This window comes from Nematocida displodere (genome assembly GCF_001642395.1).
Source record: "Nematocida displodere strain JUm2807 chromosome Unknown 1, whole genome shotgun sequence".
NCBI classification, from domain to species: domain Eukaryota; kingdom Fungi; phylum Microsporidia; genus Nematocida; species Nematocida displodere.
Genome location: NW_027138130.1, coordinates 403,973 through 426,571, shown reverse-complemented (window position 1 = coordinate 426,571; position 22,599 = coordinate 403,973). Strand labels below are relative to the sequence as shown.

General features: G+C 49.7%; 19 protein-coding genes across 19 annotated transcripts; 14 read left to right on the top strand and 5 right to left on the bottom strand.

Annotated features, from left to right (window-relative positions):
• Nucleotides 1-9: 9 nt before the first annotated feature.
• Nucleotides 10-198, top strand: NEDG_00333 (uncharacterized protein; the record flags this gene model as incomplete). The annotated part of the gene is made up of 1 exon (XM_067687751.1): nt 10-198. One exon carries the CDS (start codon nt 10-12, stop codon nt 196-198), a length of 189 nt encoding a protein of 62 aa, XP_067545459.1.
• A 5-nt stretch (nt 199-203) lies between these two features.
• On the top strand, nt 204-980 carry NEDG_00332 (uncharacterized protein; the record flags this gene model as incomplete). Its single annotated transcript, XM_067687750.1, has 1 exon — nt 204-980. The coding sequence occupies one exon, from the start codon at nt 204-206 to the stop codon at nt 978-980; it is 777 nt and encodes a 258-aa protein (XP_067545458.1).
• A 272-nt stretch (nt 981-1,252) lies between these two features.
• On the top strand, nt 1,253-1,669 carry NEDG_00331 (histone H3; the record flags this gene model as incomplete). The annotated part of the gene is made up of 1 exon (XM_067687749.1): nt 1,253-1,669. One exon carries the CDS (start codon nt 1,253-1,255, stop codon nt 1,667-1,669), a length of 417 nt encoding a protein of 138 aa, XP_067545457.1.
• A 177-nt stretch (nt 1,670-1,846) lies between these two features.
• Nucleotides 1,847-2,467, bottom strand: NEDG_00330 (Ras-related protein Rab-1A; the record flags this gene model as incomplete). Its single annotated transcript, XM_067687748.1, has 1 exon — nt 1,847-2,467. The coding sequence occupies one exon, from the start codon at nt 2,465-2,467 to the stop codon at nt 1,847-1,849; it is 621 nt and encodes a 206-aa protein (XP_067545456.1).
• Nucleotides 2,468-2,546: 79 nt separating this feature from the next.
• On the top strand, nt 2,547-5,117 carry NEDG_00329 (uncharacterized protein; the record flags this gene model as incomplete). The annotated part of the gene is made up of 1 exon (XM_067687747.1): nt 2,547-5,117. The coding sequence occupies one exon, from the start codon at nt 2,547-2,549 to the stop codon at nt 5,115-5,117; it is 2,571 nt and encodes an 856-aa protein (XP_067545455.1).
• Nucleotides 5,118-5,138: 21 nt separating this feature from the next.
• On the top strand, nt 5,139-6,413 carry NEDG_00328 (uncharacterized protein; the record flags this gene model as incomplete). Its single annotated transcript, XM_067687746.1, has 1 exon — nt 5,139-6,413. The coding sequence occupies one exon, from the start codon at nt 5,139-5,141 to the stop codon at nt 6,411-6,413; it is 1,275 nt and encodes a 424-aa protein (XP_067545454.1).
• A 255-nt stretch (nt 6,414-6,668) lies between these two features.
• On the top strand, nt 6,669-7,460 carry NEDG_00327 (uncharacterized protein; the record flags this gene model as incomplete). Its single annotated transcript, XM_067687745.1, has 1 exon — nt 6,669-7,460. The coding sequence occupies one exon, from the start codon at nt 6,669-6,671 to the stop codon at nt 7,458-7,460; it is 792 nt and encodes a 263-aa protein (XP_067545453.1).
• Nucleotides 7,461-7,488: 28 nt separating this feature from the next.
• Nucleotides 7,489-8,025, top strand: NEDG_00326 (uncharacterized protein; the record flags this gene model as incomplete). Its single annotated transcript, XM_067687744.1, has 1 exon — nt 7,489-8,025. The coding sequence occupies one exon, from the start codon at nt 7,489-7,491 to the stop codon at nt 8,023-8,025; it is 537 nt and encodes a 178-aa protein (XP_067545452.1).
• A 159-nt stretch (nt 8,026-8,184) lies between these two features.
• NEDG_00325 (histone deacetylase 1/2) lies at nt 8,185-9,477 on the bottom strand (the record flags this gene model as incomplete). Its single annotated transcript, XM_067687743.1, has 1 exon — nt 8,185-9,477. The coding sequence occupies one exon, from the start codon at nt 9,475-9,477 to the stop codon at nt 8,185-8,187; it is 1,293 nt and encodes a 430-aa protein (XP_067545451.1).
• Nucleotides 9,478-9,868: 391 nt separating this feature from the next.
• Nucleotides 9,869-10,153, bottom strand: NEDG_00324 (uncharacterized protein; the record flags this gene model as incomplete). Its single annotated transcript, XM_067687742.1, has 1 exon — nt 9,869-10,153. One exon carries the CDS (start codon nt 10,151-10,153, stop codon nt 9,869-9,871), a length of 285 nt encoding a protein of 94 aa, XP_067545450.1.
• Nucleotides 10,154-10,184: 31 nt separating this feature from the next.
• NEDG_00323 (palmitoyltransferase) lies at nt 10,185-11,045 on the top strand (the record flags this gene model as incomplete). Its single annotated transcript, XM_067687741.1, has 1 exon — nt 10,185-11,045. One exon carries the CDS (start codon nt 10,185-10,187, stop codon nt 11,043-11,045), a length of 861 nt encoding a protein of 286 aa, XP_067545449.1.
• Nucleotides 11,046-11,056: 11 nt separating this feature from the next.
• NEDG_00322 (pescadillo) lies at nt 11,057-12,328 on the bottom strand (the record flags this gene model as incomplete). The annotated part of the gene is made up of 1 exon (XM_067687740.1): nt 11,057-12,328. The coding sequence occupies one exon, from the start codon at nt 12,326-12,328 to the stop codon at nt 11,057-11,059; it is 1,272 nt and encodes a 423-aa protein (XP_067545448.1).
• Nucleotides 12,329-12,381: 53 nt separating this feature from the next.
• On the top strand, nt 12,382-13,734 carry NEDG_00321 (uncharacterized protein; the record flags this gene model as incomplete). Its single annotated transcript, XM_067687739.1, has 1 exon — nt 12,382-13,734. The coding sequence occupies one exon, from the start codon at nt 12,382-12,384 to the stop codon at nt 13,732-13,734; it is 1,353 nt and encodes a 450-aa protein (XP_067545447.1).
• A 9-nt stretch (nt 13,735-13,743) lies between these two features.
• NEDG_00320 (pre-rRNA-processing protein TSR3) lies at nt 13,744-14,268 on the top strand (the record flags this gene model as incomplete). Its single annotated transcript, XM_067687738.1, has 1 exon — nt 13,744-14,268. The coding sequence occupies one exon, from the start codon at nt 13,744-13,746 to the stop codon at nt 14,266-14,268; it is 525 nt and encodes a 174-aa protein (XP_067545446.1).
• A 22-nt stretch (nt 14,269-14,290) lies between these two features.
• Nucleotides 14,291-15,151, top strand: NEDG_00319 (uncharacterized protein; the record flags this gene model as incomplete). The annotated part of the gene is made up of 1 exon (XM_067687737.1): nt 14,291-15,151. One exon carries the CDS (start codon nt 14,291-14,293, stop codon nt 15,149-15,151), a length of 861 nt encoding a protein of 286 aa, XP_067545445.1.
• Nucleotides 15,152-15,328: 177 nt separating this feature from the next.
• NEDG_00318 (uncharacterized protein) lies at nt 15,329-17,548 on the top strand (the record flags this gene model as incomplete). Its single annotated transcript, XM_067687736.1, has 1 exon — nt 15,329-17,548. One exon carries the CDS (start codon nt 15,329-15,331, stop codon nt 17,546-17,548), a length of 2,220 nt encoding a protein of 739 aa, XP_067545444.1.
• A 105-nt stretch (nt 17,549-17,653) lies between these two features.
• NEDG_00317 (uncharacterized protein) lies at nt 17,654-18,718 on the bottom strand (the record flags this gene model as incomplete). The annotated part of the gene is made up of 1 exon (XM_067687735.1): nt 17,654-18,718. One exon carries the CDS (start codon nt 18,716-18,718, stop codon nt 17,654-17,656), a length of 1,065 nt encoding a protein of 354 aa, XP_067545443.1.
• A 34-nt stretch (nt 18,719-18,752) lies between these two features.
• NEDG_00316 (40S ribosomal protein uS2) lies at nt 18,753-19,493 on the top strand (the record flags this gene model as incomplete). The annotated part of the gene is made up of 1 exon (XM_067687734.1): nt 18,753-19,493. One exon carries the CDS (start codon nt 18,753-18,755, stop codon nt 19,491-19,493), a length of 741 nt encoding a protein of 246 aa, XP_067545442.1.
• A 119-nt stretch (nt 19,494-19,612) lies between these two features.
• NEDG_00315 (DNA polymerase delta subunit 1) lies at nt 19,613-22,558 on the top strand (the record flags this gene model as incomplete). Its single annotated transcript, XM_067687733.1, has 1 exon — nt 19,613-22,558. The coding sequence occupies one exon, from the start codon at nt 19,613-19,615 to the stop codon at nt 22,556-22,558; it is 2,946 nt and encodes a 981-aa protein (XP_067545441.1).
• Between the last annotated feature and the right edge of the window lie 41 nt (nt 22,559-22,599).

Below are 22,599 nucleotides of genomic sequence, written 5' to 3'. Positions count from 1 at the left end.
AATTTTGCAATGTCACCGATTGAGGTCTTATTCGAGCAAATGAAAGAGGGAAGGGAAGTCTCTGTTGAGCTACTTGATGGAACGGTGCTTACAGGAAGCATCCTGGGCCTGGACGAGCACATAAACCTCGTTCTGGGCGATGGAGAGACAGAAACGCTTGTTTATGCCAAGTCTTTAGTCTCGGTAACCGCCTCCTAGTTTTTATGGAGAGGGAAGAGTTGCTGCGAATGCTTAGAGGCATACCAAACGAAGAGACCTGTCGCTACCCCGCCTCCCAAAAGCACCTCCCCAAAAGAGCTGAGCCGGCCAAAGCAGCGGCCAATCCAGCCTCTCCCAATCTCTCCACCAGCCCCACCCCGCTGCTCTCCAAGGAGGCCTCTTCGGAGTTTCTGGTTACGCTCAACACCACCACAGTCACGGCATCCTTCAGCAGCACCTCGGGAGTCTCCGACATTATTGCAGGCGTTATCTCAGCCCTAGCTCACAGCCGGTGCACGCTCACCGACCCATACGTTCTCTCACTGCTAGATGACATTTTCACCCACGCCCTGTCACTCAACGAGCTGGAGCTTTTTGAGGCAGGCTGCCCCGCCCCCCTCCCCAAGAAAAGCTCTACCAGACAGATTAGCCGCTCCCTAGAGCTTAAACGCGCCAAAAACGAGGAGGTGTCGATTCCAAAGGATTTTAAGAGGCAGTACCAGGGGAGCCAGCGGGTCTGGCTGGGGCTTCTAACGAGAAAAACCGCGCTGACCATTGACAGGTACTCAATGGAGCTGGTCAGCCCCTCCCTCTTCAGCAAAGAAAGAAAAACCCGGATTGAGCTCAGCCAAATAGTCGACGTTACCACGACGCGAAAAACAGCGAGCATCAAGTACACGGAGAAGTGCCACAAGAAGAAGGCCCAGTTTCAGTTCCGGGAGAAGGAGGACGCCCTTGAATTTCTTAAGTTTTGTTCTTCGCTCTTTTTGTCGACGTCATAATAAATTAATAAAACATTCATTCTTTCCCAAAATAGAAATATTAGGTTCAAACAGCCAAACTTTCCAAATCTGGCAATCTAAATGGAAACATGCCATCTAGCAAGAAGGCAGCACACTCTAAAACCTAAAACCAAACCAACCCGAAACTCTGAGACACAGAAACGACCCAAAAAACCCGGGAAAAGATGCCTATTGGTCGAAAGCCTTCTGAGATCCAGATCCAGATGGTTTATTTTTTCTATTTATGATTCTTTCTAAAACACCCCTGTAAAATGGCACGAACAAAGCAGACAGCAAGAAAGAGTACGGGAGGAAAAGCCCCAAGAAAACAACTCGCAACCAAAGCCGCAAGAAAGAGCACAGCACCCGCAGTCAGTGGAAGCATCAAGCGCCCCCACAGGTACAGAGCAGGCACTGTTGCCCTTAAAGAAATTCGCAGGTACCAAAAGTCGACCGAGCTCCTCATCAGAAAGCAGCCTTTCCAAAGAATGGTCCGAATGATTTGCCAGGACTTTAAGTCAGACTCAAGGTTCCAGGGCAGTGCACTTGCCTCCCTCCAGGAAGCTACCGAGTCCTTCATCATCAGTTTGTTTGAGGATGCCAACGACTGTGCCATCCACGGACGCCGAGTGACTGTCATGCCCAAGGACATCCAGCTAGCCATGAAAATACGCGGTCGCTACCGATAAGTCAGCAGCGCACCATTACGCGGCCCATCCCACAGCAATGGATTCAAATAGTAAAAACCAACCCACTTTCTTTAATTTCCCCTGGTCCCGGTCCGGTCTTGGTCCCAGTCTTGGTCCCGGCCCCCCTCACAGACACTGACCCCTGCCTTGGCCCCTCACAGACACAGACACTGACCCCTAGCAGCACCAGTTACTGACACTTTCATCTGTCTCCAGACGAATGCCTCTTGCTTGGGCACTCGGGGCATTGGGCAGCTCTTGCTTGATTGTTTGGGCTATTTCCTCAAAGGCCTCAGCCACCATTTCCCCGGTCTTGGCTGAAACTTCTCGGTACCCCTTGATGAGCAGCTTGTCTGAGGAGCAGAGGGCAATGAAGGCCTCAACTTCGGCCCTTGTTACTTTGGCGCCCATTCTTTCTTGCTCGTCGATTTTGTTCCCAAGGATGAGCAGGACAACGGGGGCGGTGGTGTTGTTTGAAATCTCGCTGATCCACCCTTTGAGGTCGGTGAAGGTTTCTCTGTCGGTAATGTCAAAGACAAGAATGATGCCCTGGGCGTTCCTGTAGTAGCTTGACGTAATTGTTCTGAACCTTTCCTGGCCGGCTGTGTCCCAGAGCTGAAGTTTCACTTTCTCACTGCCCAGCTGGATCGTTTTCATTTTAAAGTCGACGCCAATGGTGCTTCCGTACACTTCCTTGTAAATGGACTCGGTGCATCTTAGGAGCAGGCAAGTCTTCCCCACCCCACTGCTTCCCACAACCAGGATCTTGAACAAGTGTGTGTACTCCTCGTGTCCCATGCTAAATAAAAAGAAATCGTCCGGGAATACCAATAGGAATGTGAAACAGCCGCATAAATAGCTGGGGGCCCATTAAAGCATGGAAACAGACACGCTTGGCCGGACCATACGCCACCTACTCCTGAAGTATGCTGAGATTCAGCGGGTGAACACCTGGGACTTTAGTTCATGGAGCGCTCTGTGGAACACGCTTCTTTCAGGGCCGCGGGTGGCTTTTTCAGGGCTGGTTGGATTTTTGGTGTGCAGTCTTTCTGTGGCCGTTATTCTTTTGGGAAAAAGAAGGTTTACACAGAAAGACACGCTTTGTGTTTTCGTGTACATGGTTGTAACTGTTTTTCTTCTTGAAAGTGTTCAGAAAATGACGGAGATAGACATTGCCCTGGACAGCACATACCTTGACGTTGAGGTCATTCTGCCCAAGTCACAGATATACATCTGGGAATCGAGCAAGAAGCTCTGGTGCGAGAACGGTCTTGAAAAAGAGATTGAGAGCAAGCTTGACGAGATAAAGATGGGCACCAGGGCGTCGCATGCCTACCGAAGGGTCCTGAGGAACAACCTTTTCAAGAGAAACGCTGTAGAGCCAGAGGGCACCATTACGCTGGACCGGGGAACGGGCACAGTCATTGCAGAAACAACGGCTAGTGGGAAGACAAGCCTGGTCAAAAACCGGAGGCAGAGAGAGGTGGACGAGTACTGCATCATGAAAAGCGAGCCAGCCAACACCTGCACCAACGGATGCGTTTTTCTTTCGCCGAACGAGTTCAATGAGGCCGTTTCAGAGCTAACCTACGTCCAGCAAGTAAGCCAGAACTACCAGGCCCTCCAAAACAGCCTGGAGTCTGAGCGAAGGGCGCACAACAACCAGCTGGTTGCCCTGGGAACTAACTTTCGCGACTTTGCCAAGCTAGCTTCGTTCATAAGCGCTGAGTTGCAGGACATTGGCATTAGCACCTCAGAAATGGAAAGCCGGATTCTCTCACTGGTTGGGAAGTACAACGCCATCTTCCAGGATACAGGGGAGACGCAAACCACCGACATAAACATTTCGCCTAGTTCCATATGCATAAGGCTGGGGTACAGAGGCAACCCTTTCATAGAGCCTCTTAGCACGACGTCCATTCCCGTCAGCACTGAGCCTTCAGGCGTTAGAACGAGTGAAATCTTTACCACGGACACTCCCAGCGTCTACCAGCCCATAGACGGGTCGTATGGAGAGAGTGACACGGCTACAATCGACATGCCACCTGTTTTAGGGGCTGGTCTAGTGCCCCGAGTGGTGCCCCAAGCAGTACCCGTACCCGTGCCCGTACCCGTGCCCGTACCCGTGCCAGCACCCGTGCCATGCCTTGGACCTACCTGTAAGGTAGTTACACGCCCTAGAACCAACCCAAGGTGTGTGGTATCGGGCCGCCCGGTTATAGGGGGGGCAGGTCTGGGGTGTCCGGTTATAAGGGGGCCCGTGGTGGGGCGTCCGGTTATAAGGGGGGCAGGTCTGGGGTGTCCGGCTCTGGGGCGTCCCGTGGTGGGGCGTGTAGGTGCGGGGTGTAGTGCCAATCCTTTGGTTAGGAGGCTGATGGTTTCAAGTGGTCTACGCGGTGAGACAGACAGTTTGCGGGGCGGCGCGGCTCCCCGGGCTGCTTCGCGAACTGCCTACCGAGCCATTCCTCTGCCCAGAAGGGCGCAGGCCCAGACTGTTCCACTAACGGTCCAGTCACAGGCCACCCCCCTGGCCAGTAGAAGGGTGGTGCGTGGCAGAGGCAGTTATAGAACGTTTGCGCCTTTGAAAAGCCTGGTGATGTCTTCACAGGCAGCTACAGCCTCTTCCCACCAGGAGTCGATGGACAATCCTTTCTTTTCGTCGATTTTTACCGTGCTCTCCTTTACTGAGATACTTATGTTTGTTCAGGTTTTTTTGGTGCTTGGAGTTATTCTAACGGTTGTTTTTGATAGGAAGAGATTTTACTTGTTTTTCTACTTCATGGTGTGTGCCTCTCTTCTGTGCAGCTTTGTGCTTAGCATTTACTCCTTTACGTACGCCACAGCGCTCTCTTCTATTTGCAGGCAAGGTCTGAGCTGTGCCTCCAAGACAGCTGCGCCGGTGACTAAGAATGCTCTGGACCTGGTCGACCTTCCCCAGCGCGTGCTTAAGGAGTCCGTCACCCAGGCGGAGTACCGCCTCAAGCGGCAAATCACCACCCTGCTTAAGTCCAGCGTTTCCGAGGACCTGGAGTATCTTCTCTCGCTTCTTGACCGTTTATTTCAGGTTCGGGGGGACTTTGACCTTGTCATTAGGGGAAACCTTCACCAGGGGGTGATTAACCAGGCGCAGCTGTACGGGTACGCCACCGGAATGCAGTCGGCTCTGAAGGGGATCAAGCGGCTTGATCGGAACCTGAAAACGCAAAGACTTCTTGAAAGCTTCAGGGACCTGGCGCAGATCAATGTGCTCCTCACCGATACCAAGCTCGTTAGCAGCAGGAAAAAAAGAGATAATCTGATGGCACTTTCAGGTAACCCCCCTCCACTCGATACCACCACGTGTGGAGGAAAAGAGGCAGCTGTGTGCGAGCTCAAACGACGCTTTGACTCGCTGTTCACCGGTTTATCTATTTTTTCCGTGGTTCTGGCTGTTTTAATAGCTATCTGAATAAATCGCCAAAAAATTTCAATGACCAGCAACGAAGAGGCAGGCAGCGAGAACCCCTTCGCCATTGACTCCCGGATGGAGAAGAAGTACAACGCAAGAAAAGCCTCAGAGGAAATCAAAGAACTTGAAGAAAAGTACCAGGGCGAGTGGCTGAGCGAGACAGAGTCGGAAGAGTGCGACTACCAGGACGATCCCGCCGAAAACCGGGCCATAAAAGCACTGCTTGAGAAAATACGCAGCCGAGACCCAGAAATCTACACCTCCCAGGTTTACTTCACAGCCCCCGAGTCCAAGGCTGCCAAAAGCGACCAGTCCTACCGCCTAAAAGACTTCTACCGCGACCAGGTCCTTGAACAGATGAACAAAACGGACAAGCTTAAGCAGAAGCTGGAGTACGACCAAGAGCAGAACGAGAACATCGAAGCGTTCATCACGGCCCTGAACGAAGAAGAGCCCCAGGGCAGTCTTTTCACCAAAAAGGCAACTCTCCCAGAAGAGGAGGAGGCCGAGCAGGCCGACTTCCTCCAGCGCTACCTCCTTGAGGGCGGGTGGCAGCAGGCAGTGGCCAAAGAAGAAAGCCTGAAAGACTTCCTTGACGAAGATAGCGAGGAGCTTGAGCTAATTGAAGAGTTTGATAGGGAGGGCTTGCCAGCCATCAACACAAACTTTGCCACTGCAAAAAAACCTGCCCAAATCCGAAAAAGGAAAGAGCTAAGAAAAAAAATCAGACAAGACACCCAGGCCCAAATCAAGCAAGAAGAACTCAGGCGACTAAAAAACCTGAAAAAACAGCAGTTTGCAGAAAGACTGGCCCTCCTAAAGAAAGTCTCAGGACTCAGCAACCGAAAGCTAGCCAAGATAAACCTTATGGACGCGTACAGCGAAGCGTCGTTTGACAAGCTGATTGAGACGCTCTTCGACGACAAGTACTTCGACCGCGAGGAAACAAAGCGCCCCAAAGTCAAAGGATCCTCCGTTGAGGCCCAAGAGCTCCAGGAAATGGACGCCTTGGCTGAAAAGGGAGAGGTCCAGTCAGACAGAAAGAGAGTCAAGGACGTGAAAAAGATCCTCACCGAAATGAAAAGTCTGGGCCAGGAGTACTCCGCCCTCGGAAACAAAGGAGACTTTGAGTACGTTCAGGTTCCAACGGTCTCCCTCAACCTTTCAGTCAAAGACATCTTCTCCATGGACGACAAAGAGCTGAAAAGAAAGTACCCCCTCAAGAAGTATGCACCCTTCCAAGACGACGCTGAAAAAAGAAAAATGACCGATTCCCTTAACAAGCACAGAAGCTAATAAGGCGCGCCACAGGGCACCGGTTGTCACGAGTCGTCACGAGTCGTCACGAGTTGTCACGGTACGGTACAAGGCACGGTACAAGGCACAACAATAAACTACCAATACACACTACCAATACACACTACCACCCAGACCCCGACCCCAGGACCCCTGCCCCCATAGTATGGGCTGCTTTTTTGATTGTTGCTGATTGGCTTCTTGGCCCCGGTATAAGACATCCGATCTGAAACAACCCCATACATATTGTCAAGGATGGAAAGCGCCATGATAGAAGAACGCAGAGTGCCTTCAACCGTGATAGTTATGGAGAGTCCAATTGGGTCGCCAGACTTTAGGGCCGAGCGGCTGAGACGACTTATCGATGGAGTAACCCAAACCTCGTTTGTTCGGATGCTCTCAATTGCCTCGGTAGGGTTCAAAGCCTTTCAGATAGCCATTAACCTGATTGCTCTGCAACTGACTCGCGCAGAGCCGGTTCAAACGCCTTTTAGACTGTTTATTGTTGTTTACACGCTTTTTGTTGCAGTCCACAGCGGCTCTTTTCTCTATCGGCACTGGAGGTACATCTTTGAAAAAGAGCCACTTGATTTCATCCAGGGGGCAGAGGCCACCCTATTCAACAACCTTTTGGACCTCTTCACCCTGTTCCTCTACTTCATCGGGTTCAAGTGGCTCCAGGAGTACCAGAGCGGGAAGGACGAGGTGCCGCTTCTTTACTACCTGACCAAAATATGGGTGTTTTACGGGATAGTTGTGCTTTTGGCTCCAGTCTTTTCGATTGTCATTATTTTGATCTTGCTTAACTATGTCCGTCCAAATCTACCCGTTTTGGAATACACCGTTGGAGGAAAGATCAAAGAAGAAGATGCACAGTGCACGATTTGCTTCTCACAGTACATTGCCAAAGAAAAAGTTCGAGCTCTTCCGTGCAAGCACCACTTCCACATGTCATGCATTGACGAGTGGTTCAGAATTGATGACGTTTGTCCCCTTTGCAAGAGACCTGTTAACCCGCTCTACGACATAGTTGGTGCAGGCATTTAGATGTTAATAAATTGTCTTTTTTACTTGAATGGAAAGAGCTTCTCTGCTCCAAAGCCTAGCTATGCACTACCTAAACGAACGGTCGACTGAGCGGATGCTTCCGTACAACGAAGACCTAGTTGAAAGGGTTCTTTTTCTTCTTTCCCGGCAGAAAGCGCGCTTAGAAGCTGTGCGGCAGGCTAGCAAAGTGCTTGAACACATTTACAGGGTGGAAATAGAGCGGGTTGAGTGGCTGGTGACCGAGTACCTTCTTATTCGCTTGGAAAAGCTCAGGAGCAACTTCTACCTCGAGGAGTACGCCAACCTTTCAGAGGCAGAGCAAACCTACCACCAGGCGTATACCAGGCTGAACCAGGACGCCAACATCTTCATTAGCGAGGAAGACATTCCCGACCGGGTGAAAAAGCAGCCAAAGCCAGCCTATGCTGGCATCTACGTCCTAGAAGACATTCCCGATGCAGTCATTGACAACGAACCTCTCAGTCTTTCCGCTGACGACTTTCTTATTGCTAACGTTCGCACCATCTCCCACCTGATTGACTCAATGCAGGTGTTGATTGTGTAGGGATTGGGTGTGGGTGTGGGTGCTGGGATTGGGTGCGGGTGTGAAAAAGAAGGTATGGCTTTATTTGGGGCTGTTTGTTTGCGGGCTTCGGGTTTTCCGAAAAGTTTGGACCTGCCAGGACAAGCCCAAGCCCAAGCCCTGGGACCCTTTTATGTTACTTTACAGCACGCTTACATTGGCCTCCTCCTCTTCAAAGGAGCACTCAATGGGATGGGCTTGGGTGTCACTGCTTTCCTCCTCTTTGAAGATCCTTCTTTCCCTGAGCTTGCTCCACATTTCTTCATTGGTCTCATCGGGGGCACTGGTCATGAGTGACTGCATCGTTTTCAGGTTCTGTACAGAAGGTCTTCCAGGTATCTCTCTTATGTTTTCCATTACTTGCTCGTATACCTTTTCTATGTACTGCTTCGTGTTTTGGTTGTCCATGTTTAGTGGAAGCACCTCCAGGGTGTAGTTCGGGTGGTAGTGGTCGAAGTACTCGGTGTAAGGTATCTCACACGGGATCTCAACGTCTGCAAGAATAGCGGTTTCATACGCCCAGGCCCTGGAGACGTTTGAAATCGTGTACCCCCCTCCACCAAGGACCAGAACGGGAATGTTGAGCTTTTTAACGAACTCAACGCAGGAAGAGTGCCCCCTGTGGGTAAGGTTGAAGCATCCTAGCCGGTCCCCAGCCAGGGAGTCAGCCCCGCACTGAAGAACAATCACGTTGGGCCGGAACTTCTCCACTGAAGAGCCAACAATTGGCTGAAAAATCGACTGGTAGGTGTGGTCGTCAATACCCGAATTAAGCGGAACGTTAATGCTGTACCCCCTCCCTTTTTCTACGCCCGTATCTGTAACAGCACCCGTTCCCGGGAAGAACTCTCCGTGCATGTGGAAAGAAATAGTCATTACACGGTCGGAGCAGTAAAAGGCTTCTTCCACACCGTCCCCGTGGTGAACGTCGATGTCAATGTACATGACTCTTTCGTGGTACCGCAGCAGCTCAAGAATCCCAAGAACAATGTCGTTGACGTAGCAGAAGCCTGAGGCCTCCCTTCTTTTAGCGTGGTGGAGTCCTCCAGCCCAGTTAATGGCAACATCACACTCTCCCTCGTTAATGTGCACGGCTCCCTGGATAGACCCCCCAGCAGTGCTCTGGCAGTAGTCATAGATTCCCTCAAAGACGGGACAGTCCTCAATCATGTTAAACTTGGAAACTTCTTTTTCTCTGGCATCAGCGTTGTCTTTTTTAATGCTCATCAGGAACTCTATGTAATCGTTCGAGTGGAATCTAGTCAGATCTTCAAAGGAGGCTGGAATTGGGACGTATGTGTTCATTCTTTTAAAGACAGAGTAGTTTACCAGAAGAGAGTGTGTCATTCTTATCCGGTGCGGTTTCATTGGGTGCCCAGAGGCGTACTTGTAGTTACCAATGTTTGGGTCGTAGAAGTAGGAGATCTTTCTCATGTCCGTCTAAGTCTAAAAAGAAAAACTATTAGAAATAAACTAATTTCTGTGGACTGGGTGCCGTAAGGCTGGGTACTGTAAGGCTGGGTGCCGTAAGGCTGGGTGCCGTAAAGTGCTGCTATGGGTCGGTCTGTGGCCAAGGGCGTGACAAAGATTAATGCTTGTTTTTATTGTGCTCTTCACTGCCACCAAACGTACCGTACGTACCGTGCCCTGGCCCAGTAATGGTATAAATTAAATATCGACCGGCAGTACGTACAGCGCGGGGTACGGTAGAGTGCCGCAAAGTGCACGGGCATGGGGCCGTGGCAATATGCAATGGGAGACGTTGCTGGGCTGTGCCACGGCATCATGGCACTTTGCGGCACCCGGTATGGCACACGACAGGGGGCTAGTTGTGGGATATGGTAGATGGAAGGATTTTGGGGTTCTCTTTCTCCAGACGAAGCCTGTTCTCTAGTTGGTAGTCGTATGTGCAGCCATGTTCATCAGAGTATCGGTGCTTGCTGCAGAAGACACCGCTGCATTTACAGCTGAAACAGTTCGTTATGCGTAGATGGACTAAGCATCGTTTGCAGAACATCTTATCGATTAAGTGTTTGACTTTGTTTGCTTTTCGTGTCTCCTCTTCTGAAGAAAGTCTTCTTTTTCTTCTAATCTCTTCTGCCTCTCCCATTGAATAAAAAACGAGAATGTTTGGCTAATTTATGGAGTCAGTCAAAGCGTTCATTAGAGAATTTGCGAGTGTCTGGCAAAGGCTGGTTTTTACTGCCGTGGCAATCTACCTCTTCTTCGTCTACAACACAATTTACTCCATTAGAGCGCTTTCTCTCCTCTCCATTCCTCTCCTGGTTTTATTCGCGATCTTTCAGGCTTTGGTGCTTTTGGTTGGCTTTTGCTACTTCAGAATGGTTATTGCTAAGAACTGCACCACCCTGGAGCTCTTCCCCGACCTGGAGGAGCAGGGCCATGAAAGCTCTTCTGAGAGTCTGCACCTCAACCCTTTTGAGGAGGAGAATCTTACCACCCAGGAAAAGTCGGTCAACATTTGCCTGATCTGCAAGACCACCAAGCCTCCAAGAAGCTACCACTGCATTGACTGTAACAGATGCCTTCTCATGATGTACAAGCACTCCAGGTGGTTCGATGTCTGCATTGGCTTTACCAATTACAAGTTCTACGTGGTTCTTCTCTTTTACAGCGGGCTTCTCTGCTCTCTAAGCATTGGCAGCTTTATTTACGGGCTAGCTACGATGTTTGGCCGTCTTTGGGTCTTTATTCCCGTGCTGATAGCTCTGGTGCTGCAGTCTTTTATGGCGCTAGTGATTGTTTGGGAGATGTACCAGGCGATTACATGCATTCTGGAGAACAAGACCCTTGAGGAGCGCAAAGATCCAACGATGGACAAGAACATAACCTATGACCTGGGCCGGAAGGAGAACTGGCGGATGATTATGGGGGACACTTGGTACCTTTGGTTCCTTCCAGTGTGGAGCACTTCTGGCAACGGCTTAAAGTACACCATCAATCGCAAGACCCTTGACCAGTCTTCCCAGGGCGATGAGTAGGGGTGGTTGTTCTATTTGTGGTGGTTGAAGAGGGAGCCGATTTCCTGCTTCTTCCTCTCTGAGAGGTTGAAAATATCAAGCTCTGTTTCTTCAAGGGCGTCTTTGAAGGGGCAGCTGTGCTGTGGGAGGGTCTGGCCTGGGCGGTAGATGGGTGTTTCTTGCAGCTCTCGGGCGTTGCAACTGTCATAAACGATCTGCGGGTGGGCATAGTTGCCCTCGATCCTAAAATTAGCTGGAATGGTCTCACAGAGGTAAATGTCGCAGCCTGCGCCGTCCTTAACGACGGTACCTCTCTCTGTGAGGATAAGCAGCTCCAGGGAGTTGGTCAGGGCGGCACAGGACTCTGAAATAAAGAACTTGGTGTTTTTGAAGATGCCTCCATGCTTTTGTCTGATGTACACCTCTGCCTCTGTAAAGACCTCTTTCATTCGCTGCTCTCCAAAGCCGCCGCAATCGTTCGGGTTGGGGCCTAGGCAGGTCTCAGGGGTTTTTTCGGGGTTCAGGTTAGGGCTCGGGAAGGCCTGGGCCCGATACTCGCGAACGAAGGGCAGGGCGGGCTCGTGGGCAGCCTTGAAAAGGCGAAAGTTGACTTTTTCAAGTAGGTAGGCGTAGTACTCGGTGTTGTAAACTATCGCGTTGTAATTGATCCCTAGAATGTCCTCTTCGTCCTTCAGTGGGTAGGACTCCCGCCAAAAGACATCGTGTTCTCCAATGACAATGCTGAAGTAGACCCCGAGTGGGGTGATAAAGACCTTTTGCTCCACCCCAGTTGCTGCAACGTAGAGGTAGAAGAGCGTTAGCTCTTTTCTTATCTTTTTTATGATGTCTGTTTCAAAATCAAGACAAAATCTTTTAGCGTACCTGAGGGTTCTTTCTGCAACGATTAAACAGGTAAGACACTCCCCAAGGTCTTCATAGATGTCGTCAAACGAAGGATACTTCTCCAAAAGAATCTTTCCGTAATCGATCCGGTCGTCTGGGAGGTCGCTGATTTGGTGGTGTCTTCCAGTGGCTTGGTACGTCGCTGTCTTTTGCTTGTTGGTAGCTTTAAGGTTCATTTTCTTGTATGCCTCTGACTCTCTTATGCGATGGATATCTGAGATTTTGTACTGGATCCGGGTGCTTTTGTTCGTGAGCATGTACTTGTGCGGAATGAAGGGGTGAACGTCATTAAGAACACAGAGCCTATCTAGTACGTTTGTCTCCACGCCAAGACAGACGAGTGCTTCATCTCTCGTTACGTGTGTTCTCTTGACGATTATGTTCGTGTACCACCGGCTCATAAAAATTAAATAAAACGAACACTAATATATTTGAGTGGTTCAATAAATTTTTAATGGAGTACTTCAAAAGGATAGAACTGGACGAGCTGTCAGCTCTTGGCGAAAAAGAGCGGATGGAGGTAGCTTGCAAGGTGGTTAGCACACTAGGTTCCGAAATAAACCTACTCATTCAAAACAGTGAGCTAACCAAGAAGTTAGAGCAGTTTATAGCTTATTTACCAGCAGATGCCTTCACTGATTTGGTTGAAAAAGTGAAGATAAAGGATGTTTTTAACACCAACACCACTTTTATCGCTGAAAAGATACTTAAAACCATCCAAAGCCACAGTAAAGCCAGTACAGCAGTGCAGAAAGAGGTGCAGATGCAGTTTGTAGAGCAGATACAGACGAGCATTCTCAGCAACATAAAAAAGTCGTTGAAAAGCAAGGGAACCAACTATCTTATCAGAGAAATAATCGAGATTGGAAGCAGCACCCAACCGCTACTCAGTGCCCTGGGAAAGATAGATGTAGAAGAGTTCTTGGAGGACAAAACCAAAATCAACACTTACGCCACCTACCTAGGCGCCCTCCCGGAAGCGGCCTGCAAAGAGAGCGTTGATGCGCTTGTGGACCTGCTTGAGGTAGAGATGCTCAGGGACTACCAGTCGTTTCTCTATCAGAAAGTGTGCAGTCTTTCCACGCAAAAAAACCTAGATGCTATCTTTTACAAGATCAAGAACGCCCTTGGAGAGCTTTGCAAAGATAGAGTAGCTAACTATTTCATGCAGTCGTTCATTGAAGCGTACGACCCAGCCAAGCTTTTCCCGCTTTTGGCAGAAGAGCTCTCTAGCTTCCCCAAGAACAGCAACATTCTCTTTGGCTTGGCAAAAAGAGCGTGCCAGACCAATAACGGCGAGATCGTTGAGTACCTGATTGAAAAAGTTTTTTATCGGGAAGATATCATGCGGCGCCTGCTAATCAACGAGCTAGGCGGGTTTGACTCCAAAACCAGCAAGCTTGGAATGGCCCTGCTCTCCATCAAAACCAAGCACCTCAGGGACATGCAGCTAGAAACTATCTCCCTCTACGACAAGCACTGGCTATTTAACAACCTTGGCCAAAAGATAGTCATTGCTCTTATCTCCAGTAAACTGGACAAGGACATTGAGAAAGTCTTTATCCGGAGCATGGTCAAGGACTTTATTGGGATTTACCGGACAAAAGGGGGCAGTGTGCTTCTTTCAGCTATTGATCGGGTTGCAGAACCTGAAATTAAGCGAGAGCTAAAAAAACTAGCACGAGTGTCCCAGGACTCTCGGGGCTTTCAGGACTCTCAGGACACTCGAGACTCTCGGGACACTCGGGAAACCGCCCCAAACCGACCAAACCACCGACCAAGCATAACCCGAACACCGAGGTCTTAAAAATTTGCAATGGTCTTTCTGGGCTCGTTTGACATGAAGCAATGCTTTGGGAAGATGTGCTCAGCAGAAAAACTCGTTAAGGCAAACACCATCAAAGGAATGAAGCCGTCTAGAAGGTTTTCTGGCGTGGTGCTCACCCCAAAAGGTGAAAGAACCATTTCTCCCAAAGACAGAGAGAGCATGGAAAAGTTTGGGCTGGCAGTTGTGGACTGCTCATGGAACAGAGTCGATGAAATCGACTTCTCGTCCCTTCCAAACCGAAGAAACAGGCTTCTTCCCTACCTTGTAGCTGCCAACACCGTTAACTACGGCAGGCCCTGTAAGCTTAACTGTGCTGAAGCCTTTGCTGCCGCTCTGTTCATTTGTGGCTTTAAAGAAGAAGCGAGAGAAGTCCTCCAGTCTTTTTCGTACGGGGAAGAGTTCCTGAGGATAAACAACTACCTTCTTGTCAAGTACTCAGAGTGTCTGACCCCTGAAGAGGTCATTCTGGCCCAGAACGAGTACATCCAAACCCGAACCCGAAACAAGCAATAAAGAGAATCTAAATTTTACTTTTATGGAATGCGTCTACTGCAGAAACACCAAACTTACCATGCTTAATGGGACGTGCTTCTGTAGCGAGTGCCTTTCATACTTCAAAGTAGATGGAAAAACACTTTTTCCCATCTTTGTTGAGAACAAAGAGGTCTATACCGTCCACAGAGCCGTTGTTACCAAAACTCTGCTTTGCAGCATTTGCTTGGAACGCGAGGAAAGAGAGTACCAAAGAAGAAGAAACGAGGAGGAGCACAAAGAGCAGATTCTTGGGAAAAAGCGCCACAAAAGCACCGAAAAGAACTATCTCTGCAGGGAGTGTATCGACCGAATCAATAACAAGCTTAGAGAGGACAAAAAAGCCGTTATTGAGCCGTACCTGGCCTATTTAAACCAGGTAAAGCTTAGGTCAGCCCTTGCGTCCCTTCTTCTCCTTGCGCTTATGTACATAGTCCCACAAAGATCCTTCAGGCTAGGCATTGCTCTTGTCTACGACACCATTCACAACCGGAGAAAGCCCAAGCTCGGACGAATGGTCTGCTTTAGTCTTCTTTCAGCGGTGGCTGGGTGGTCTGTCTATTTCTACCTCTTTCTTCTCCTAGCTATGACCATGCACACCTACCAGGCCAAAAGAATAACCTACCTAGAAAACGAGGTAGATGTGGAAAAGGTCCAAAACGACGTGCTCATTCGTCTAAAGCGGATCAGGATAGGAGAGAACCGCGAAGAAAAAAGAAGCTTTGTCTACAACACCTATGCCTCTGTGGTTAAACAAAACGAAGACGTTACCACCCTTTGCAGTGACCTTTTACAGCTGGCTATCTCAACCAAGGGGTGGGGCGGTCTTGTGAGGGTGAAAGAGTGGATGGGCGGAGAAAAATAGCCTGCTAAGGGCTAAGGGTGGGACTGAGGCTTAGAAACCCCGAAAAGCTCGAAAAGCTCGAAAAGCTCGAAAAGCTCGAAAAGACCCCGAACCCGAAAACCCGAGCGCCCATTCGCCAACTGTCCTCTAGGGGAAGACAAGTATTTAAGAAAGGATGGGGCAGGATTTACAGTGTTTATGGTGCACAGACCTATCTTTCTGGGAATTTCTACTGGTGTTTCGTACACAAAACAAGTGCTCAACCTGAGCATAACCATTAACGATGGATTCTTTGTTCTTGGGATAAAAAACTATGCCTTTCCCATCATTACCAGTGCCGAAGATGGGAGTAGCAGTTCTTCTGGGCTGTCCCCGCAAATGAGTCTTCCCTCGCCTGGCTCTGAGGAAGATAGCGAGTTTGCCGAGATTAAGGGCATTTACATCGACATAAAGAAGAAGATTGTTCTAAACCACTATTCAACCAGCAAGCTATGCAACAACAAGATGAACCACGTCCTAAGCCCGAAAACAGCGGCCTGGCTCAGTTGTCAAATTAGCCAGGAGGGAAAAGATTGCCATATTGGGAAAAACGTTATTTCAATCATTCCGCAGGTAATAGAAAAAGAAATGGCCAAAGATGATGACGCAGATCCAAATGAGGTAATTTCCTTTGAATATTTTGAGTATGACATGCTAAACATCATTGGAGACGTCCTGGTAGTTGCTCTGGATAAGTGGATTGGCGAGTACTCCAAAGGCAACGCTATCAAAATAGTTGGTGCAGGAATAGCCACCAGTGCCCTAACAATCTCAAACTTTGGGGATAGACTCAAAGAGCTCCTCTGGAAGAAGTACGACATTCTGCCATGCTTCTTTTCAGGGGGAGGCAAGGCAATTGACCAACAGTCAGAGAGTCTGGCCAGAAAATGTGCCCATCTCTTTGGCCAGGAAAACCTTCCGCGGCTATCAATCATGGAAAATAACCGGGTAAACATAGATACGGGCAACATTTGGTTCTGCTCGCTCAAGGACTACCAGACAGAGCTCGGGGACAAAGGAACGGTTCTTCTAGAGGACCTGATAGCTGCCCACGCAGACACAAACACACAGAAAGTAGCTTTTTTCAGCTCAACCCCGCAGGGGGGAGGTGTGGCACTGATGAGGCATGCACTGGTAAGGTTTTTCCAAATGCTTGGGACAGATGCATCGTGGTACGTCTGTGTCCCGAGTCCTTCCGTCTTTGCGATCACTAAAAAGAAGTTTCACAACATTCTTCAGGGCGTAGCACCTCCAGACGTTGAGCTAACAGACGAGGACAAGTCCAAGGTAGAGAAGTGGCTAACTATGAACTATGAAGCCAATTGGAGGTCAGTCATTCAACAGTGCAGTGTTGTGGTTTTAGACGATCATCAGGTTTCAGGTCTCGTTCCAATGATCAAAAGAGATAACAAAAACGTGAAAATCATCTACCGCTCGCACATACAGATCCGCTCAGAGCTAATGAAAGACAACACGCCCATCAAAAGGGTCTGGGACTATCTCTGGCAGTCACTAAAAGATGTAGACTACTTTGTCTCCCATCCCATTGACACGGCTGTGCCTGAGGACGTTCCCAAAGAAAAGGTTATCTTTCAGCCGGCAGGTACGGATACTCTTGACGGCCTAAACAAGACACTGTCTGAGAGCATGAACAGGTACTACCAGAACGTCTTCAATCGGGTGTGCATAGACAATGGAGAGACGCTTGTTAACTTTGCCAACCCTTACATCGTTCAGATAGCACGTTTTGACCCGTCCAAGGGTATTCCAGACCTTCTAGACGCCTACTACCGCTTGTACGCCATGCACATGGAAAAACAAGAGCATGAGCCGTTTATCGTTGGGCTGGTTCTTTGTGGACACGGAAGCGTGGACGATCCCGAAAGCTCGACTATCTTTGACCGGCTAGGTGTGCTGCTTAACCAGGAGAAGTATTTGCCAATCAAGCACCTCATAACCAAAATACGGCTGCCACCATCAGACCAGCTACTTAACGTCATTCTAAGGAATGCTAAGGTGTGCTGCCAGCTGAGTGTTTGCGAGGGGTACGAGGTCAAGGTCACTGAAAGTCTTCTTAAAGGTGTTCCACCAATTGTCTACAGCGTGGGTGGTCTACCACTTCAGGTAAAGAATGGCGTTAACGGGTACGTTGTTGAGAAAGGAAACACGACCCAGGTTGCAGAGCACCTCTACGCCCTATTTTACGACAGTGCTCTTTACAGGCAGATCAAGCAAAGCATCAACCCCAAAGACTTTCTTCACATCACCACACCCTTCCAAGCTCTGTTCTGGCTTAAACTGTTTAAAATGGCTGACACCTCTGTTCCGTCAGGTAAAACCAACCTTTTTGAAGAAATGATTAGCAAGTACTTGGTATAGTAACGGTTTTTGGCAGTCCCAAGCAAGGTGTGTGTTCCAGTCCTTCAACCAATAAATAGCACAGCTTTAGGGCAAACCCGCAAACTCGAAACCCCGAACACAAGGTCAGTTACTTCCAAAGTAAAAGACATTGCCAGAGTCTTCACAGGTGTAGCAAATACTTCCAGGGTCGGCCTGGGGTATGTTGAGATGGACTATTTCGGTGGCGCGCTCGGAGTCCACCCTCACCCGACTCTTTCCAAGCTTTTGGAGGATTGAAAGGGCTGTTTTCGGGTAGAGCTGAGCTATTTTAACCAGGTACTCCTCTGAGACGAGCCGAGCAGCCGAGGTAGGCGACTTATCACAGAGATCAGCAATGAAAAAAAGAAGGTCTGGTGACTCACCACACGCCTCAAAAAACGTCCGTATGTCAGCAATGATGTCATTGTCACAGAGAAAAGAAGAGACTCCTGCCCGATACAGGATCTTTACCACGTCCTTAATATATGCGCCACCTTCAGGGATGATGTGTTTTTTGAAGACGTAGGGAAGCATCTGTGCAACAATCTCTGGGCGGTCGGAGAGGTAGAGAATACTCTTTACCAGGTCGCGCGTGTTGCTTACCCCACACTCCAGCCCTTTCATCACTACATCCTCATTGTACTTGGAATCAAAATCTTTCTTAAAAAACCTGCCAAATCTTTTCAACTTATCAGCTGTTAGTTCGGTTAGTTCAAGATTTATCTCACTTTTCAGGTTTGAAAGCAACCACTCCAGCCTTATTGGTTGCGAATCAGGGCTGGGTTGGGGATGCGAATCAGGGCTGGGTCTGGGGTGCGAATCAGGTCTAAGGGCAGGTGAAAGATAGCTTGGTGGCAATGTGTGGGGCGTGCAGGGGCTGCTGCAAAGGTTTTCTTTGGCTTCCACCGGTGGCTCTACCTTGGGCCGCTTAGAACCAAGGCCTACCAGCTGGGCGCTTTTCATTCGAATCTCGGCTTTGGCCGCATTAAGCTCTTTTTTCAGCCTCTCGATATGAACAACACCACTTTTGCACTCTTCCTGAATGAACGCGTAATGGTCGTGGGCCCCTTTTCTAGCAGCTGCCAGCTTCTTCTGAAGAATTTCTACCTGGCCCTCCAAGTGCATGTTTCTTTCACCAAGTGACTGTCCCTCTTGATCGGCATCCTTCATTCTTTATTTTTTTTATTTTACGCCCTTGAAGAAAATGTGCACCGCAAAGATTCCAGTACCAACAGACTACTCTAAACTGATGATCGCAGCCACGTGCCACCTAGGCGGTCAGAGCTTAACGCACAAGATGTCAGATTACGCCTACGGCAGAAGAAACGACAAAGTCTGGGTCTTCAACCTCGAAAAAACATGGGAAAAGCTTGTGCTGGCAGCACAAATAATTGTCAGCTACGAGAACAGAGCAGACATCATCGTTGTTAGCAGCAAGAAGTTTGGACAAAAGCCAGCAACTATGTTTGCCAGAGCTATTGGCGCCACCCCCATCACGGGAAACTTCGTTCCTGGAACCTTCACCAACAAGTCCACCAAGTCCATTGCTGAGCCCAGACTCATTATTACCACCGACCCGTTCACAGACAAACAGACCATCTGTGAGGCATCGTACATCAACGTACCATGCATCTCTTTGGCCAACACTGATAACGACATTAAGCTGATCGACTGTGTCATTCCATGCAACAACAGATCGCCTACCTCCATTGGAGCAATCTTCTTCATTCTTGGACAGCTAGTCAGGTACATGCAGGGAGACATTGAGCTTACTGACGACATCAGGCTAAAGGCTGACGCATACTTCTACAGAGACCCTGCAGAGATCGAGACTGCCATGGCTGAGGGAGAGAAGACCAAAGAGGAGGAGGAAGAGAACGACTCAGGCTTTGAAGAAGAGAAGTGGGAAGAGGAAGCAACCGCCCCAGTAACCATCCAGGAATAGTTCGGGTTAGTTCGTAGCCAGCAAATAAATCCCTTCTAGTTAGCTTACAGCCACTGGACCCAGCCACTGGACCCAGCCACCGAACCACAACCCTAATAAGGACCATTTTACAAATTTTTATGACTCAGCACAAGCCAGAGAGAAGAACGCTTCTTCCTTTGCAGATCACATACAAGATGGTCCAGGGCCTTGAAAAAGAAAACACCAAGGCCCTGGGAGAAGAGCCAGTCTTCATGCTCATGGGAAAAACAGAGGAGGGAGAGTCCCTTGTCTGTGAAGTCTCTGGGTTTTTTCCCTACTTCTACGTTGAGCTCCCCACCGGCCTGGAAAAAAAAGAAGCCTGTCAGTGGCACGCTCTTCTGAAGACCCTCAGCCCCCAGTGCACCTACAGCTCATGCGAGGTGGTCCGAAGACAAACCATTTACGGGTACGCTGAAAAACAGCAAAGCTTCTTGAAAGTGGCCATAAAAAACCCCAGAAACATGAACAGCGCCCGATCTGAGGTAGAGACGCTGTTTAAAAGCACCGGCCTGGCTAAAGTAGCTGTTTTTGAGGCAAACATAGGCTTTATCACCCGGTTTATGGTGGACAAGGAAATGGTTGGCATGGGATATGTCGAGGTAGAGGGAACGATGAAAGGGGGCGTTATGCGTTTAACGTCGGAGCACATTCGTGCACGCAACGACCTTCGGAGGCTTCCCCCCCTGAAAATTCTCAGCTTTGACCTGGAGTGTGTTGGCAGAGAAGGAAAGTTTCCCTCCGCCAAGATTGACCCCGTTGTTCAGATTGGCAATGCAATGTCCCACTACCCACACGCTGACATCAGAGAAAAGGTGCTTTTTTGCCTGAAAGATACCAACCCAATCACAGACGTTACAATTTACTCTTTTGAGACAGAGGCTGAGCTACTAATGGCCTGGTCCAGGTGGGTGGTCTCCATAGACCCCGATGTAATCACGGGGTGGAACATTAGCGGCTTTGACTTTCCCTACCTCCTTGGGCGCGCAGAAGCCCTGGGCCTCCCTGAGTTCAAGCACTTTGGGCGCACCACAGCACCCGTCACCATCAAAACAACGACGTCGGTCACTGCAGCCTTTGGCACGCGAGAGAACAAGATCGTGACCATTGATGGGCGCCTGGTTTTTGACATGCTAGATATCGTGAAAAGAGAGTTTCGTTTGAACAGCTACTCCCTGAACAACGTTAGCTCGCTCTTCCTTGGCGAGGAGAAAGAAGACGTCCACTACACCCAAATAGCCCCGCTTTTCCACGCTTCGAGTGAAACAAGGAAAAGGCTGGGGATGTACTGCATGAAAGACGCCTACCTCCCCATGCGGATACTTTTCACCAAAAACTTACTGGTGAACTACTGCGAGCTGGCCCGGGTGACTGGGGTGCCCTTTGACTACCTAGTGAACCGCGGCCAGGGCATTCGCGTACTGTCGCAGCTGCTGAGAAAAGCCAGGAGCAGTGGATACCTCCTCCCGGTGATTATGGGGGGAGAAGAGACTTATGAGGGGGGGTACGTTATGGAGCCTGAAAAGGGGTTTTATCAGGTGCCGGTGATAGTTCTTGATTTTATGTCTCTGTACCCCTCGATTATCATGGCGTACAACCTCTGCTACACCACCCTGATTGAACCGGGGCGGGAAAAAGAGATGCAGCCTGACGAGTACGTCCGCTCGCCCTCAGGCGACTGCTTTGTCACTCCAAAGGTCAGGGCTGGCATTCTTCCCTCCATCCTTGCCCACCTACTTGACTCAAGAAAAGCGGCCAAAAAGGAGCTGGCTCTAGCCACCGACGCAGAAATGAAAATGTCTCTCAACGCCAAACAGCTGGCCCTGAAAATCTCGGCCAACTCGGTCTACGGATTCACTGGAGCCTCAAAAACCGGCCTCCCGTGCATTCCCATCTCGCGAAGTGTCACGGCCTTTGGCCGAACGATCCTGAAAGACACCAAAACCTCGATTGAGGAAAGATTTAGGCCAACCCAAGCACTTCCTCTTTCGGTAATTTATGGGGACACCGACTCAGTTATGGTTACGGGGGGAGCGATCGGGCTACCCGAAGCTTTTGAAACGGGCGAGAAAATCTCTGCCTTTGTCACCAAAGAGTTCCCCCACCCCCTGGTCCTGGCCTTTGAAAAGGTCTACTTCCCGTTCCTGCTAATGAACAAGAAGAGGTACGCCGGGTGCTCAATCTCGGCCCCAGGGGCCCCTGGAACCATTGACACCAAAGGCATTGAAACGGTTAGAAGGGACAACTGTGGGCTGGTAAGGTCGCTAATGCAAACGTGCCTGAAAGAGGTCTTCCTGAAAAACAACGTTGAAGGTGCTAAAGAAGCAATCAGAAAAACCGTTAAAAACCTTGGAAACAACAACGTTGGCATTGGACAGTTAGTTATCAGCAAGTCAATCAGCAAAAAAGAAGAGGGGTATGCTGTCCACCTGGCGCATGTAGAGCTAGCCGAAAGAATGCGGCAGAGAAATCCAGACACAGCCCCGGGGGTGGGCGACCGGGTCTCCTACGTGATTGTCAAGGGCCAGGGCCCCCTCCACGCCCGCAGCGAAGACCCCAGCTACGTTCTTGAACACAACCTGCCCATAGACACAGACTACTACCTGGAAAACCAGGTGAAGAAGCCAATTCAGAGACTGCTGGAGCCCGTGATAGAGAACGTAGATGCGCTTCTTACCCCACCCGCCGACTCTGTATCTAAGCACACTGTAGCCCTACCCAGCACCAAGAGCATTGGCACCTTTTTCAAAAAGAAGAGCCTTTGCCTCATTTGCCGAATGGGCCCCTCGCCCGTCTGCAGGTCCTGTGAGCCACAGTACCCGGCGGCCTTCAAAGCGGCGCTAAAAGAGCTTTCTTTCCTCCAGTACAAGTACTTCTTGCTTCTCAGCGAGTGCCAGCGCATGCAGCACTCCACCCACACACCAATTCTTTGCTGCAACAGAGACTGCCACATTTTCTATATGAGGAAAGAGCTAACAAAGCAAGTGACTGAGGCGCAAAGGAAGTACGACCAGCTACGCCTTTTTGTTGGCACCCGCTCCCCCTAACAGCCTGCCGTACCGCACCGCAACGGGCCGTACCGCAACCA